The 17,076-nt window shown below is 36.7% G+C and overlaps 2 protein-coding genes across 2 annotated transcripts; both read left to right on the plus strand.

Annotated features, from left to right (window-relative positions):
* Positions 1 to 4,509: 4,509 nt before the first annotated feature.
* si:dkey-14d8.21 (deleted in malignant brain tumors 1 protein) lies at positions 4,510 to 10,095 on the plus strand. Its single transcript, XM_043236919.1, has 10 exons — positions 4,510 to 4,543; positions 4,696 to 5,049; positions 5,925 to 6,233; positions 6,860 to 7,162; positions 7,231 to 7,536; positions 7,749 to 8,051; positions 8,434 to 8,739; positions 9,325 to 9,410; positions 9,501 to 9,602; positions 9,699 to 10,095. The coding sequence occupies exons 1-9, from the start codon at positions 4,510 to 4,512 to the stop codon at positions 9,597 to 9,599; spliced, it is 2,100 nt and encodes a 699-aa protein (XP_043092854.1). The 3' UTR covers positions 9,600 to 9,602; positions 9,699 to 10,095.
* Positions 10,096 to 12,688: 2,593 nt separating this feature from the next.
* Positions 12,689 to 16,769, plus strand: LOC122343361 (deleted in malignant brain tumors 1 protein-like). The gene is made up of 8 exons (XM_043237780.1): positions 12,689 to 12,724; positions 13,008 to 13,144; positions 13,254 to 13,577; positions 13,765 to 14,070; positions 14,156 to 14,455; positions 14,633 to 14,938; positions 15,273 to 15,367; positions 15,465 to 16,769. The coding sequence occupies exons 2-8, from the start codon at positions 13,111 to 13,113 to the stop codon at positions 15,588 to 15,590; spliced, it is 1,491 nt and encodes a 496-aa protein (XP_043093715.1). The 5' UTR covers positions 12,689 to 12,724; positions 13,008 to 13,110; the 3' UTR covers positions 15,591 to 16,769.
* The last annotated feature ends 307 nt before the right edge of the window (positions 16,770 to 17,076 follow it).

Consider the following 17,076-nt stretch of genomic DNA (forward strand, 5'->3'; position numbering starts at 1 on the left):
AACCTGTACATGTCACCTCTGGGAGATATTATCAGGAGTCATGGTGTTAGCTTTCACTGCTATGCTGATGATACTCAGCTCTATATTTCAGCGCAGCCTGGTGATACACACCAAATTGAGAATCTAACAGAATGCATAGTCGATATAAAAAGCTGGATGATGAGTAACTTCTTAATGTTAAATTCTGAAAAAACAGAGGTGCTAGTAATTGGACCTAAAAACCCCACATATAATAATCTAGAACACAGCCTATCACTTGATGGCTGCTCTGTTAATTCTTCATCATCAGTTAGGAACCTAGGTGTGCTGTTTGACCGCAATCTTTCCTTTGAAAATCATGTTTCTAGCATCTGTAAAACTGCGTTTTTCCATCTTAAAAATATATCTAAATTCAACCTATGCTTTCGACCTCTAATGCAGAAATATTAATTCATGCGTTTATGACCTCAAGGTTAGATTATTGCAATGCTTTATTGGGTGGTTGTTCTGCATGCTTAATAAACAAACTTCAGCTAGTCCAAAACGCAGCAGCCAGAGTCCTTACTAGAACTAGGAAGTATGATCACATTAGCCCGGTTCTGTCAACACTGCACTGGCTCCTATCAAACATCGAATAAATTTTAAAATCCTATTAATTACCTATAAAGCCCTGAATGGTTTAGCTCCTCAATACTTGAGCGAGCTCTTATCACATTATAGTCCTGCACGTCCGCTGCGTTCTCAAAACTCTGGCCATTTGATAATACCTAGAATATCAAAATCAACTGCGGCGGCAGATCATTTTCCTATCTAGCACCTAAACTCTGGAACAATCTCCTAACTCTGTTAGGTAAGCAGACACACTCTGCCAGTTTAAATCTAGATTAAAGACACATCTTTTTAACTTAGCCTACACATAACACACCAACACACCTTTTATTATTCAAATCCGTTAAAGGATTTTTAGGCTGCATTACTTAGATTTGCTGGAACCGGGAACACTACTCCTAAAATACAATGTACTTGTGACATCATAAAAAGAATGGCATCTACGCTAATATTAGTCCTGTCTCTTTCTCAATCTGTTTTCACAGTTTGTATCCAGACTAGATGGTGGATCAGCACCCAGAGATTATGTTCATCAGAGACCAGAACACCTAGATGCGCCCCGTGGACCAATCACCAGATCCTGATGCACACACACACACACACGCACACACACTAAGTCATTTACACTATCTGACACAGCTGCATTTAAAATTGAACTGGAAGTTAAGTGCTGGGCGTCCGGTCAGAGGAGAACTGACCCCAACTGAGTCTGGTTTCTCCCAAGGTTTTTTTTTTCTCCATTCTGTATGCATGGGGTTTTGTTTCCTTGCCGCTGTCGCCTCTGGCTTGCTTGGTTGGGGACACTTAACTTCTAGTGACTATCGTTGAATTGACTACAGAGACCGTCTCTGCATTTAATAAGAAATTGGTCACTCTCGTCATTATACATCCCTGTCATTATACTGTACAGTGCTTTGATGCAACCTGTGTTGTTAAAAGCGCTATATAAATAAAAATGATTGATTGATTGACTCGTGTGGTGATACAGCACTGCAAATCAATTAGAATATAAGTACTTTCCTGACCTGTTTGTTTACAGACAATACTATGAATATACACAAAACAAGTCATGCTCTTCGGCGATTTCTGCGAATCACACCACTGCAAACACCGCAAAACTTTAACCGGTTTGGTCTCAAATGCGAATTACGCCGTTGCAAATCAATTTAAAGTTCATTATTGATACGCATGTTTGCATACATACGGTAAAAACAGTATACTTACAACAAGTAATGCCAGGAAGATGGAATATACAATTTAACAACAACAAACCACATTTTAAAAAACGAGGCGCTAATTAACGCACTGAAGCTAACAGAAACACGCCCTCCTGTGGTGACTGTCGTGAACTACAGCGCTGAACTTGAACGAAGAAGAAATAAATGACTGATTACTCCGTGAAACACCAAAAACATACCTCAAAACATCCATATTATCACAACTTCTTATTAAAAAAATTTCTAGTCAAAAACATTTAAAACACATTTACTCTCTTGTGAATTGTTGTGTCATGATTTGTTAAAATAATATTATACTTTAAAAGTATATATATATATATATATATATATATATATATATATATATATATATATATATATATATATATATATATATATATATATATATATATATATATATATATATATATATATATATATATATATATATATATATATATATATATATATATATATATATATATAAAAAATTAAATAAATGCAGCATCGAGGAGCATTACCTTGCATTCCCCGCCCTCCTCTGGTGAATTCTGTGTATAACACTAATGCATGTTTCATAACGTGACGCTTTTAAACCACACACACACACACACACACATATATACATACACACACATATATACATACATACTCATAAACATTTAAATTAGTGCACTATGATTCTATGCTATATAAATGTATATGTATTATATATATATATATATATTATGCCTACATAGCATAAAATCACAGAATCATAGTGCAATAATTAAAATTATGTAACTATTAGAAATTTCAATATTCGATTGGACTAATAATGTCATAATGTTAATGTTAATAATGTAGTCTAATATGTTTTCTACATTTGTAGGAGCTATTTTTTTCATAAGCAGTATCCAATAATTGTTTTAAATCTGACTAATGATAAACAATGTATCTGTATCTTCCAAAAAGCCTCTAACATCCTTCCTAAAAAAACTCCAACATCAAGTGAAATTAAAGAATGAACTCACCACTACTTTCTGAATTAAACGGAACACTGGAATATTCTGGTATATTTTTGATAACCTTTTAAAATACATCAAACATCGAACTATGGCCTTTTTGATAATGTGCCCCTTTTAAATGCACACAGATCTATCTTGAACTAGTCCTAAGGCACCACATGCAAACCTTTGGGAGCTGAATTTGAATGTTTATGAGTTCAGTTGTTACAAGCAGTCTCAGTCTTCTTTCGTTTGCCATTGAAGTAGGTTTATCGTAAGAAAAGCAAAAACCAAGACAAATGTATGTGACAAGCCGTGATTTGCATTGGTTTGCTTTAAAACCCATAGTAGCCTAAGATACTAAAAAACAGATGTCGACTAAAACGGGATTAAAGTTAGTTCTCGGACGGCCTTCTGAAGCACAGCACCGTTTACGACAGAGAAACGTTATAGAAATAAATTAGAATTTTAAATTAGACATGAAAACTTTGGCCGGTTTTAACGGGACTGCATTTATCTTTGAGGAAGTACACAGTGCAGAGTTAAATCACAGCTCGGCATGCGTTATGAAACAAAGACCTTTTCAAAACATTTGTTCACGTCCTTTAAAAGTTCAAGATGCTCCTTTTGCATATTCTTTAAACACAAGGAGCACGTTTGCAAGCCATTCCTTGCTCTTCTAAGCTTATTTGTATAGTTAAATCAGCATTTGATTGCCAAATGTGTCCGACTTGCTCTGAAGACTTGTGGAAAAAAAATCTAGATATAAAACAAATGCGTTTACCGTTTTAAAAATCCTGTTTGTTTACCCCTTTATATCATATCTAACGCTTACGTTCGTTCATGTTCAATGGTTCCATCAGTCTTAATATGTGCAGTCATTACTTTAGCATTCACAAATAGCCTTGACATGAACATGTTTTCCTCAGAGTGGTCCGCTGGGTTATTGTGAGCGTCTTCCTCTCTTATACTGAGTGTGAATAACAGAGGAGGGGAGGAGGGGGTTAATACTGCTTCTTTTAGCCCAGGTCTCGTCCACCTCTATGAACACACGTTCACTCATTCTCCAGGACCGCGAGAAGAAGAGCCAGGCGAGTCACAGCTCAAGGTTTTAACACCTTACTACTTATTTCTTAAATACTTTGCAGGTAATGACTGATTGTGACTTTAGCTTGACGAACGAAGTCAACGTAACGCAGTTTAAAAAGAATTACTTTGAGTCTCTTTTTAAAACGAAATGCCATATGTATGTTACCCGAAAGATCATTTAAATAACGTCAGATATATACAGGTCAGATGAATGTATGAAGCCACGCTGTAGGCCTATAGCAGTAGGAGCTTTTAAAAGATCACTTTATTTAATTTAGTTTTGATTTATTGTCAGATGAACGGGGTCTTGCGTAATTGTTGTAAAAAAATAAACAATTTGAAACAATATTTTTAACTAGTTAAATGCAGTACAGACAATTAGCAACGATTTATCAAACAAAGAATTTTAAAAAGTTCTTTGTTTTTGCAAATAATACTATATATATATATATATATATATATATATATATATATATATATATATATATATATATATATAGTTTTTTGCTGTTTTTATGTGTGAGTTAAAACAACTTTTAATCACAATCACAATTAAAGCATTAGTAGTTGCTGTAGTTATTTTTCACTTTTTGCTGCTTATTGATAATATTTATTTCTTTTCAGTAACTATGCTGTACTTTCTGAGCTTCGTTCTGCTCCTAGGTGAGAAACTGACATATGATGACAATGTATTGTGTATAAAAACAAAAATCAGGTTTTGCTGTCCTTTTGGGACATTTGGGGTTAACATGGATCACAAATGCCATCATTTAATAACTAACACAAATGGCGCGCTTTTGCTGTTTTTCACGCAGACAGTGTAGATAATGCAGCCGTCAGTAAAACCAGTGTGACCAGTGATGCTCCGGTGAGGTTGATGGACAGTATTAATGCTTGTTCTGGAAGGGTGGAAATATACAAAGACAGCGAGTGGGGCACCATTTGTGACGAAGGGCTGGATGATGTCGAAGGCAACTCGGTCTGCTACGAGGCGGGCTGCGGTCCTCTCATATCCATTCAGCCTAGTGCTTTCTTTGGGGAGGGTTCGGGACCGTTGCTGACGGATGATCTAAACTGTTCTGGGAACGAGAGCTCGGTGCTCGACTGTAACTGGGGGAACCATACAGACGTGTGTGACCACACCAGAGATGCTGGAGTCATCTGTGACTGTACGTTACATTCATACTCTTAAAAAGGGCCTTTGTAGCATTTTAGGTTCCACTAAGAACAGTTTGATTATCAATTAAGAACTTTTTCCACTATAAAGACACTTTTCTGTTAAATGTTCTTAATGAAGCCATTAAAGGGTTACTCATAAATCGTTCCAATGTCGTTCCAAATGCCTTAACACTTAAGATATTTAGGATGAAAAGCGGAGGCTTGTGACTGCCCCATTGACTACTGAATAATCCGTCTGTAAAGGTACAGAAAAGTATGAAAGATGTCGTATGAATGCTCCATCTGCCATCAGGGCTTCAACTGTAAAGTTCATACAAGAATACTTCTCGTAAAATAAATGGCTGCGGTGATATGATGCCGAAACTTAAAGCCGTATTTCTGGTTTTTATCAGTTTTCTCATAGCTTCATAATATTATGGTTGAAGCACCGATGGCAGATACTTTTCTGCACCATGACAGTCGTAATTGTTGGGTAGTCAGTGGAACAGTCACAAGCTTCCCTGTTTTCATCCAGAATATCTTAAATTGTGTTTCAAAGACGAACCAATGTTTTACGGGTTTGGAACGGCATGGAGGTAAGTGATCGATGACAAAATTTTCATTTTGGGCTGGAGAAACCCTTTACACTTAAGTTGCCATAAAAGACGATGCCATCGAAGAAGTGCTTTACAGTTCTCAAAAGAGTTGTCAACACTTTTTCATGATGTGAAGAAAATATCAAAAATCTAAAGAACATTAGATAAAGATGTCTTTGTCATTCCATGGATGTCAAAGGTTCTTTATGGAACTATAGGTTTTGGAAAACCTTTCATTTTTTTAATGTTTCTTCTTAAGAGTGAAGGAAATGATGGATCTTGTTACTTAGCCACCCTTAGGTTACAAGGCGGCAGCGGCATGTGTTCAGGGAGAGTGGAGATCTTCCACAACAGACAGTGGGGGACGGTCTGTGACACAACCTGGGATATCTTGGACTCAGTGGTGGTCTGTAAAGAGCTTGGCTGTGGAAGCCCAATAGCTTCATACTACAACGCTTATTTCGGGAAGGGAGCGGGTCCAGTATGGATGGATGGCATCAGCTGCACTGGTCGTGAGGGTGGTCTGAAGGACTGTGTGTTTAGCGGTTGGGGGGTCACCGCTTGCACCCATGCAGATGATGCTGGAGTCACTTGCTCAGGTAAATACGATCACTTATACCCCAACTCAAAGTACAGAAATGCACTGGGTAAGACTGCATGCACTAATTGGTGTTTTTTACATATTGTAAATGTTTAAATTTATTAGTTTGTAAGAAGAGTACTAATCAGAGAGTGAGTTTCGACCTTAACTTTAAAATAATGATACATATATACAAATCTGTATAAATCTCCTTCATGTTCATGTGTGTTCACTGTATTATAACGGAGAAAACCATGCTATAATGTCAACATTGTTCTTTGATGATGTATCTAAAGGGAGCTTTTTTAAAGCAAATATTTAAATAACCCTCCACTGACCACTTCATAGAATGTAAATAAAGTAAAATGCATGTAAATGTATTTTAAAAAGGTAAACCACACGAATAATGCTGGTGCTTATCAGGTGCTTACAGTAGGATTCAGACCTTTTTTTTGAATTCATCAGGTTATTTCAGGTCTACGCCGCCTTTTTCAATACATTGACTGAGGTGTTTAGATTGAGTTTTTCAGTTTGACTGATGGCTGAGTTAGATTATAAACGCTTTTATGTAAACACCTCAATTTACTTTAAGCATGTGTTAATGAACAGTTTTTTTTTACAAACATCCACCTCTCTCTTCTTTAGAGTTTATGCTTGTAGATGGACTAAACACTTGCTCTGGGAGGGTGGAGGTCCTCTACGAATATTTGGGCTGGGGAACTGTTTTGGACAACGGCTGGAATTTGTTGGGTGGAGATGTGATCTGCAGAAACATGGACTGTGGAAGTGCGCTGAGCGTCAGTGGTGGATCTGCTTTTGGGAAGGGTTCAGGTATGGCGTGGACATACGATGCTGCGTGCACAGGAACTGAAATCTCCCTGAAACCATGTCTGTCAGGCTACGTGAAAAAGAGTTCACACAGCAATGACGCTGGAGTGGTCTGCAGAGGTAAGTGCGAGCGATTATGTCAAGACCGCACGCCAAATCTGAATTAATCTGACGTTTTCTCCTTTCAGAGGTGAAACTGGTAAATGGCCAAAACATGTGTGAAGGCACAGTGCAGGTTCATTATACTGGAGACTGGGGCACAATATGTCACACAAACTGGGATCTACTGGACGGTATTGTGTTGTGCAGAGAACTCGGCTGCGGTCCTCTTAAACTGATACACATCTCAGCTGCCTTTGGGAACGGTACTGGAAATATACTGATGGATAATGTTCTGTGCACCGGGAGCGAGTCCTCACTGAAAGAGTGTGGTCAAGCTACATCAGTAAACAGCCTCTGTACACATTCACAGGATGCCGGAGTCTCTTGCGGAGGTAAAAAACAAAACAAAAACTTGGGCTTATCTATACAAATGAAACAAATTAAATAATTTATAAATTATTATAATATAAACGTGTGACAACCTAATCTGACCTGAAATGTATCTACACTGTGTTTTTATATATTGTAGTGTGTATTATAATATACAAATGTAAAATATATTATAACGTTATATCCAGTTATTCTTACAAGATGTGTCTTTCAGATGTGAGATTGGTCGGTGGAGAGAGCATTTGTTCTGGAAGAGTGGAGGTTCTTAAGAACAACCAGTGGGGAAGCGTTTGTGCAGACAGCTGGGATATGACCGATGCTGCAGTAGTCTGTAGAGAGCTGGGTTGTGGAAGTCCAGTAGAGGTGAACAAAGGTGTTTACGGAAGCGGTATTGGACAGATATGGATGGATGATGTGGCATGTACAGGCACTGAGCCCACGCTGAAGAACTGCAGGTCAAACGGATGGGGACAGCACAACTGTGTGCACGCAAATGATGCAGGCGTCGTCTGCCGAGGTCAACTTACTGACTGCATTTCTTACTTTTTTTACATGCATATTTCCGAAAATATATATCCATATATCAGGGCTGTTTTAATTTTACTCTGACAACTGCTCATTATTATGAATTACCGACTGGATTTGGTGCAAGTCATAAAAAGACTGTAGATCCCCTAAGCAAAAAATCCAAAACAAAAAAAAAATGCACAAAATATGTTTGGAATTAGGGCTGCACAACATTTCTCATTTTTATTAAGTTTAACTTACGTTTAGTACTTAAATTTGATGAAACATGCACCCCTACTGCGTATTACTACAGTTCAGTCAATAGATAACTTCTATTCTAAATACATTGAATGAACACGGTCAACTCTTCTGACTTCTTCTGACTCTTGTAGAGGTACGGTTGGTGAATATGGATAACCCCTGTCAGGGCACAGTGCAGGTGTATCACGACGGCCGCTGGGGGACAGTGTGCCACAACAGCTGGGATATCGCTGATGGTTTAGTGCTCTGTAGAGAGCTGGGCTGCGGTGGGAACGCACAGCCCTTGTCAGGTGCCTTTTTTGGGGCCGGTGATGGGCCGATATGGATGGATTCGCTCAGATGTAACGGTGATGAGTCAAACTTGAGAAGTTGCCAGTTTGGTGGCTGGGGAAACCATCAATGCATTCATGCGTATGATGCAGGAATCATCTGCAGGGGTGAGTCCATCCAAACCCCATACAGCTCCTCGGTCTGATCTACTAGATGTAAATGAACACAGTGCTGTGCTTCACTTTGGGACACCTTTAAGATCTAATGAATACAATTATGAGTTTTCGTCTGTGAAAAGAAAATCTGAACGGTGGGATGCAAAGATGCAAGCAACTTTTTTGAATTCTGAATTCAGAATTTCAGAATTCTGAGGAAAATATTTTTTAGAATTGTTAGGTATAAAAGATATAATATTAAGATGATAAAGGGCAGAATTCTGAGTTTTTTTGGTGAGAATCATGAGGAAACTGAATTGTGAGATAAGAAGACACAATCACAAAAAACTAATAAACAAATAAATTGCAAATGTAAACTAATAATATTGAGGAAAAAAACTGAATTGCGAGATGAAAAAGGCTTTTTTTTTTTGTTTATATCCTTCAATAATATCCTGCCTGCCTACTTTTCTGAATTGTGAAATAAAAAGAAATTCACAAATCTTCCATAGTTCTCTGCATTTGCAAAAGTTTACCAGAAAACTGTTGTTCATCAGATTGGATCAACATGCTGTAAACGATATCTCTCTTTTATAGAAATAAAAAATGTGCTCAGGATCGAGGTGAATGCTGACTATGTAAACCCCAACGACTCTTCACACATGACCAAAATACTGGACAAGGTAACAAATATATGCAATTCAAAGCTTTATTATTGACTTATCTACTCTTGTCACTGAGTTGCTGTGCTATCGTGTATCTGAATCTCACAGGTCAAGGAAGAGCTCAAAAGGACCGGAAATTTCTCTGTCAAGTGGAGAACTCAGATAAACGGACAAGTGTTTCAGGAAAAGAAATTATTTGATCCCTGACAGGTTTGTAAGTTTTTTCTTCATAGGCTTATTGTAAAGATGGAACTTGAAAAATGATTTTCAGATCTTCACTGAAATTGTTGTCTGTTATTTCAAAAGGATTCAACAGAAAACTGCTCTTACAGAGTCATCCGGACGATGAAGACATTCTGTTTTTGTATAAATAAGTGTTTGTATAAAAAAAGGTTTATTATATTTCACAGCATGCTATGAAGAGCATGTTTTTGGGCTGCAGCAGGTCGCTCTAAGTTCTACTCATTTCTGGTGCATCTCTAATTCTGCGTCGCTGGCCATTATTTGATTACTTTCATTGGTAGGAGGTGAAAGGAAAATAAAAATGTAAAACTAGTTTTCTTCTTATAGGTTAAATGATTACTTACTTTCTGATTTAATATATTTTGTATATTTATAGACCAACCTCCTAAAATAAGTCTGATTATATGCTTAACTATGTATTCATTTATATGGTGTTACATTTCATTACTTAAATGTTTCCACAACAAAGAAGATTTTTGGAAATTTCTTGTAAATTAATAAATAAAAACAGATGAATAAAAAAAATTAAATAAAGTTCTAAGTAATTCTACTCTGTTCTTCTTCCTGACCTTGCACCAGTACATTACATACACATTTATTTTCCATTGAAGCACCAGAAAGATTAAGTCATTATAATTAGGATTTGATGGTGTGCTAGAAATGCTCATACACCCATAATTTTGCCTCTTTAACGTGCATAGCTCTTAATATAAATGATATAAACATTAATAGCCTATATGCACATGTTAGTTGATCTTACTTTGGCAAAAAACTTGAAGCCCATTCAAACAACTGCTCACACCCCGCATCGATATTTGCCACATACTCTTTGAGTTCAGCAGTGTCTCCACAGTTCAGCTCTTGACATACACTGTACACTGAGTGACATCATACCCAATCTGAACCTAGCCATCGACCAGCTTCACATCTGCTGAAAGAGTCTGACGATTTAACACCGATTAGGTGATGTCTGTACAGTTCACAGTATGTCTGTATCATTTACAGAAACTCTGGTGCCACTATAAATCTATTATTCCAAAATTATCTGTTTTGAATTTGCATACATGCAAATTTGAGATTTAACTAAAGTTCATTCACTTAAAAGAACAGTTCACCAAAAAGTAAAATTCTGCTAGTTGAGCTACATCTTGTAAGCCAGGGTAAAACGTTATAATAAGATTCCATTAGTTGATGCTAGTTATGAGCAATTAATTTTATACTATTTATTCATCTTCAATAAAAAAAAATGATATCTCAAAAATATTTGGTAACATTTTTGGTTCTCCAGGTGACCAAACTTTTAAATAAAAAAAAAATGTTTTAGTGAATTTGTAATAAACACTACTTAAAATGATAATACATGGTTAATAATAGATGGTTTACAAATATTTTCATTGTTAGTTAATATTGCACTTAACATGCAAGCGGTTTGATCCTTCTCTGATCTTGATAACAATTCATACATATTTTACAGGGGTGCTAATTCGTACAAATTCATAAACTTTTTGCTAAAGCATATGCATTTGACGAGTTGCCAATTCATATGAATTTGTACAAAAGACCTACACCTAACACCGATTAGTTTTAGAAAAATCGGACAAAATCGTACGAGTGAGGTCGTACGAATTCGGACGAATTAGCCACAAATTGTCTTGGTCATGAGAATTTACATTTTTCTCTGATCTCTTAGTTTTTTAAAGAAGCATACCAAACTCACTGGTACAGGTGACTCCAGCATCTTTAAAATGTTAGCTGTTGAAGTGCAGTTCGCCAGTGAAGCCTCACTCCCAGCACAGTGTGCATCATCTATCCATACCGGTCCTACACTTCCTCCAAAATGAGCAGCACCTCAATCCATCTGTTAGATCCCAGCCTCCCCACTGACCGTCATGAAGAACTTCCACTCCAACAAGCGTTAGTGCCCTTTACCAACCTAATAAAGTCTTTACTTTTATTTTTTGCATCCTGCATAACTACTTCAGAGTCATTTCAAGTCATTTATAAGAATTCAGTAACTAAACACAGTAGGAGCAAAAGAGGGACCAGAAATAAATGCAAATATTGTCAGTATATTATAATAAAATACTGTAAAACAAAAGCGCGCAGTATGCAGTATTTATCTGTAAACTAATTGAAATGTCTTTAACCTGTTAATATGCCAGTCTCTTCAAATGCGTCTGTGTCTCTGTGAAGGCGTGAGGTTTCCACGTGATTTTATTAAGATGCAGAATCAGCTGACGTCTTGACTCCTCCCCTCAGATTTCCTTAAGACACAATGATCAACATCAGAGATTAAACTCTTGCTATCAAGCAGTCCATCTTTCAGAACGCAAACCTCAGAAAGTGCTAGATAAAACTGACAGACATGAAATAAAGAATAAATGTCATGTTTGCAATCCACTGTTGGATGCACTATGGTATGTTTGGACAACATTCAACGTGTTTCATGATTTAATTTCAGTGTGAATCCACTCAAATGTGTATTAGTGGGAAATATTACTTATATAGCTGCGGAGAGGAGATCTGTCAGCATTTAAATATCAATATATATTAATGGCATGACATTGAGTGGGCCAGTTTCATGAAACTCCCTTTACAAATTTGCAAAGAAATGTAAACTACATGGAAAGTCAACATTCACGAACACTAGAACTCTAGATTTGTTTGTGTTTACATGCATACACTGGCCAACCCATCCTGCCATTGAGGTTTATACGTACAAGACTTTTATATACCAAAAAGTGTTTTTTTTTTTTTTTTTTTTTTTTTAATTTAATCATAGTAAATCTTTTACTTATGACATGCAATAAAAACCAGTTCCCATTTCGGGTATGGAAATGAACTGTATATGTTCAGTTAACAGCACATTCACACGCCCGGTCAGAAAGGTCAGATATTTCTTATCAAACAAAAAGCGGAAGTTGTTAGTAACTTGCGTCCCTTTAAACAAATGACATTCTGCAGAATTTCTCTTAAGAAAGTACGAATGGGATATTTGCATGTTGTTCACGTTAAAAATAGTACTGTTAATGTGTGCAGTACAGCAGAATCCAGGAAAACATGTCAGATGTTACAGCTTGACCATCCAGGTATTACCTTAAAACATTAACATATAAATATAATGAATATTTTTGTAATAAGTATTGTTAAGTTGAGATTATAGGAGGTGTGTTTAAATATTACTTACATAAAACTTCACACTAAAAATCCATGACAGTTTTTTAAGCTTACCGCTTATAATATAAAATTTCAACAATATATTTATTTAAACATATGATAAAGCAGTAGTAGTACTGAAAATGCTTAAATTCTCCATTTTTCATGTTTTTACTCATTGAATTGGCTTTAAAATGTATGCACTTTTCTTTATAGCAGAAGCCACAAGATGAAGCTAAAATGCTTTGTGTGAAAATTCAATAAACCGACAATAAACCGAGGAGTATTTCATATCCAATATCATACGAAATATCACAATATGTTGTGGTCCGTTCAACTCTTTCTGCTTTTTGGTAAGGACATTAAAACAATGACACAAAACTTTGTTGTGTATCTCTTGTAGCAATATCTTTTGAAGTAAGGGCTCATATAAAAATGAATGTGGTGGTCTAACATGTACAGGCTCCATAACTGTCACCAGTGGAATCAGATTGGTCAATGGAGACTCTTGTTCTGGACGAGTGGAGGTTCTTCATGACGGTCAGTGGGGAACCGTGTGTGATGATGACTGGGATCTAACAGACGCTGCAGTGGTGTGTAGAGAGATGGGCTGTGGGAACGCTATAGAGGCAAAGAGTGCTGCTTATTTTGGACAAGGATCAGGACCAATATTGTTAGATGATGTAAATTGCGCTGGCACTGAATCCTCACTGATGAACTGCAGGACAAATGGATGGGGCATCAATGACTGTGGACATCATGAAGATGCTGGAGTCATCTGCAACAGTGAGTCAAAACAATCATAGAACTGAACTATTGTTTTAATATTGCGCATTTTCTTTTTATGGAATGTGCTGAATGGAAGAATTGAAAGAATTCCAAATGCCATGCCCTTTCCCCGCAAAAATAAATAGATTGTAAAGTACATAAATAAAAAAAAACATTGTTTTTATATTATTTGTGTGAACAACAGCTGTTCGGTTGGTGAATGGCATCAACTCTTGTTCTGGACGAGTGGAGGTTCTTCACAATGGAATATGGGGAACAGTGTGTGATGACGGCTGGGATCTAACAGACGCTGCAGTGGTGTGTAGAGAGACGGGCTGTGGAGATGTGATCGAGGCCAAGAGTCAAGCTTATTTTGGACCAGGATCAGGACAGATATGGATGGATGATGTACTATGTACTGGAAATGAATTTACTCTGAAAAGCTGTTCTTCAAATGCATGGGGAATACACAACTGTAACCATCAAGAAGATGCTGGAGTCATCTGTCTGAGTGAGTCAAAAATATTCAGATATTTCATTAATAAATATTGTTTCAAAATAAACGCAGTAGAACTGACATTATGGGTGGATGACAGCTGTCAGGTTGGTGAATGGAGATGACAAGTGTTCTGGACGAGTGGAGGTTCTCCGTGGAGATCAGTGGGGAACAGTGTGTGATGATGGCTGGGATCTAACAGACGCTGCAGTGGTGTGTAGAGAACTGGGCTGTGGGAAGGTGATCGAAGCTAAGATTGAAGCTTTTTTTGGACAAGGAACGGGACCAATGTGGATGGATGATGTAAATTGTGCTGGCACTGAATCCTCACTGATGAACTGCAGGACGAGCGGAATAAATGACTGCAGCCATTTTGAAGATGCTGGAGTCATCTGCAGCTGTGAGTCAGTTGACAGATGAAATATTCTACATTTCTAGAAGAAATACTAGGAATATCTTTCAAATGTCATATATCACTGTCCCTTTTCAATTACAAGATACAATAAAGTGTATAAACATATTGGGGATAAACATACAACAATAACTTGTGTCTTTCTATTATTTGTGTGGATATTAGCTGTCAGGTTAGTGAATGGCAATGACATTTGTTCTGGACGAGTGGAGGTTCTTCATAATGGAACATGGGGAACCGTGTGTGATGACGGCTGGGATCTAACAGACGCTGCAGTGGTGTGTAGAGAGACGGGATGTGGAGATGCTACAGAGGCAAAGAGCGCTGCTTATTTTGGACCAGGATCAGGACAGATATGGATGGATGATGTACAGTGTATAGGAAATGAATCCAAACTGAAAAACTGTTCTTCAAACGGATGGGGAATAAACAACTGTAGCCATCAACAAGATGCTGGAGTCACTTGTAAAAGTAATTAAGATGATACTTTTATACCTAAAATAATTATTAAAAAACATTTAATTTCAGCTGGAATGTATTATATTTGAATTTCAGTCACACGCATATGCAACATGTAATATATAAAACAACTTTAATGGCAAATCAAATTGTAGAGGAAAACACTGTGCATGAAAAAAACATATTTCATCAATCCATGATTAATAGAATCATAGAAAACTCACTTTATTGTATCTATAATGTAATGTGCAAAAATTGATCACAGCTTATGAACACTCCCCATTATACAGTTAAATATGTTTGGTATTGTTATGTTTCACTAAAACAGTTCCAGTTTTTTTTTCAGAAATCAGAAAAAAAACAGTCATGAGGCTTCAATTTAACATTGATCCAAAAACTGACCTAAATAGTGAAAGAAAACAGATGGAGACTTTGGAGAAGGTGAGAACATGATAAAAGATCACAAAAAACAACAACCAATCTCACACTATATATATTATTTTGTATTTAGTGTTTTTTTACTTAATATTTTTTATAGATAAGAGAGGAATTAAAAGATTCTGGGACTTTTATCCTGCGATGGAAGACACAATCTAATGGAGAAGTGTTTCAGGAATTTGGGAAAAAGAATAAAAATCCTTTATATTGTAAGAAAAACCTATAAAGCCTTTGTTTGCTGCTATATATTTGGATTAATGTGTGATAGTATTACACTGATACATAAATAACTGATTTCATGTTTGACTACAAGTAAATCTGACACTGCAATTAATTGTATAAAGTGACTGATTTAAGTACAAAACATATACATTACCATTTAATATTCATAAGAGTGTGAACTGCATTTTATATACTAATCTAAAAAACTAAGATGGTGACAATGTTTTATTAAATTGCATTTACTTCCTGTTGTTGCTGATTATAGTAAAATGGTAATAAATGCAAAACTGATGTAACGCATTTGTTAATGCAACCTGTCTCTGTCTGTGAAAACCCATAGATACGAAGCTGCATATCTAATGCTAATTTTCAAAGCTATCAGTTTTCAAAATGTTCATATTAAAATCATAACATAAAGTCATAACATAATATTCTTCAGGTAATGTTATGAAAATTCCGCTTTATTAATCAAAACCTTAAACTTGTGTGAAAAGGAAGAAAAGGTGTCAGAGTTTTCCTTCCTCTATGTTCGTTTGGTTTGAAAACTGCAGTGATACGCACTCATCGGTACGCATTCTGCATCTTGCCAAAAAAGTAGTGCAAAAGAAATGCAAGGTTGTCTATTCCACCAGTGCAGCAGTCTCAGGTTTACTTACTGGCTCAAATTACTCATATAACCACATTGTTCAGCACAATGAAACATACAGTATTGTCTTCAAATGCTCATTTAGCATCTCCTTTGGCCCTAAACATGGACCGACTCTTAGGAGTCCCTAAGCACTCCAGAGAACATCCGGTCACTACACACGTGATCACAGTAAGCCTGAAGATGATGTATTCCTCATTAAAGCATCGCTTTGACATGGACACCTGGACGCAAAGCCTCCCATCTGCTGAAGAAGGACAAACCCTCGTAGTTAAGATGCAAAAACTCCTATCAGAAAGTGGCTTTAAATTGAGGCAGTGGGCCAGTAACAACTCTGGTTGGGGAATCCTGTATCTAATTTTAGTCATCTTCTCACTCTGGCTCAAGCCAAATTAATTAAAGTGCAGATGTGATCACATGGACTTGTCTTAAATATTGTCTTTAATTCGGCTAATTTACAAAGCTTCCGATTCAACATTACGGCCGTCTCCTCTTCCAGAACCTGAGTGTGTTTTTGCAGAACTGATGGCTGGTCTTTCCCAGCCTAACCGTAGACTTTTCTATTAAACAGGTATTGACTGTTTTGGCCCTTTTCAAGGTACGTTAGGATGCAGAAGTGAAAGGGATATTGTAGAAATGCCTTTAAAAAAATTCATATTGAAGTCCTATTGAGTTAGAATGCCCTCAATGCACATGAAAGATAATCTGGCTTCCCAAGAGATCCCTTTCTGTAGGAACCTCAAATGCACATTTTGAAGTCTATGAAGCCAGCACTAACATACATCTCTTGTTTCTTAATCAGTGTCAAAGGAAGTGCTGAACACTGTACTTGTAGAAAGTTAAA

This window comes from Puntigrus tetrazona, chromosome 4 (genome assembly GCF_018831695.1).
Source record: "Puntigrus tetrazona isolate hp1 chromosome 4, ASM1883169v1, whole genome shotgun sequence".
Lineage (NCBI taxonomy): Eukaryota > Metazoa > Chordata > Actinopteri > Cypriniformes > Cyprinidae > Puntigrus > Puntigrus tetrazona.

Bases quoted from the DNA above. Each gene is read 5' to 3' on its own strand.
- LOC122343361 (XM_043237780.1), top strand. From the start codon at position 13,111: ATGTTGTGGTCCGTTCAACTCTTTCTGCTTTTTG. The intron at 14,071-14,155 runs GTGAGTCAAAAA...GGTGGATGACAG, and splicing joins TGCTGGAGTCATCTGTCTGA to CTGTCAGGTTGGTGAATGGA. The intron at 14,456-14,632 runs GTGAGTCAGTTG...TGTGGATATTAG, and splicing joins TGCTGGAGTCATCTGCAGCT to CTGTCAGGTTAGTGAATGGC.
- si:dkey-14d8.21 (XM_043236919.1), top strand. From the start codon at position 4,510: ATGCTGTACTTTCTGAGCTTCGTTCTGCTCCTAG. The intron at 4,544-4,695 runs GTGAGAAACTGA...TTTTTCACGCAG, and splicing joins GAGCTTCGTTCTGCTCCTAG to ACAGTGTAGATAATGCAGCC. The intron at 5,050-5,924 runs GTACGTTACATT...CTTGTTACTTAG, and splicing joins TGCTGGAGTCATCTGTGACT to CCACCCTTAGGTTACAAGGC.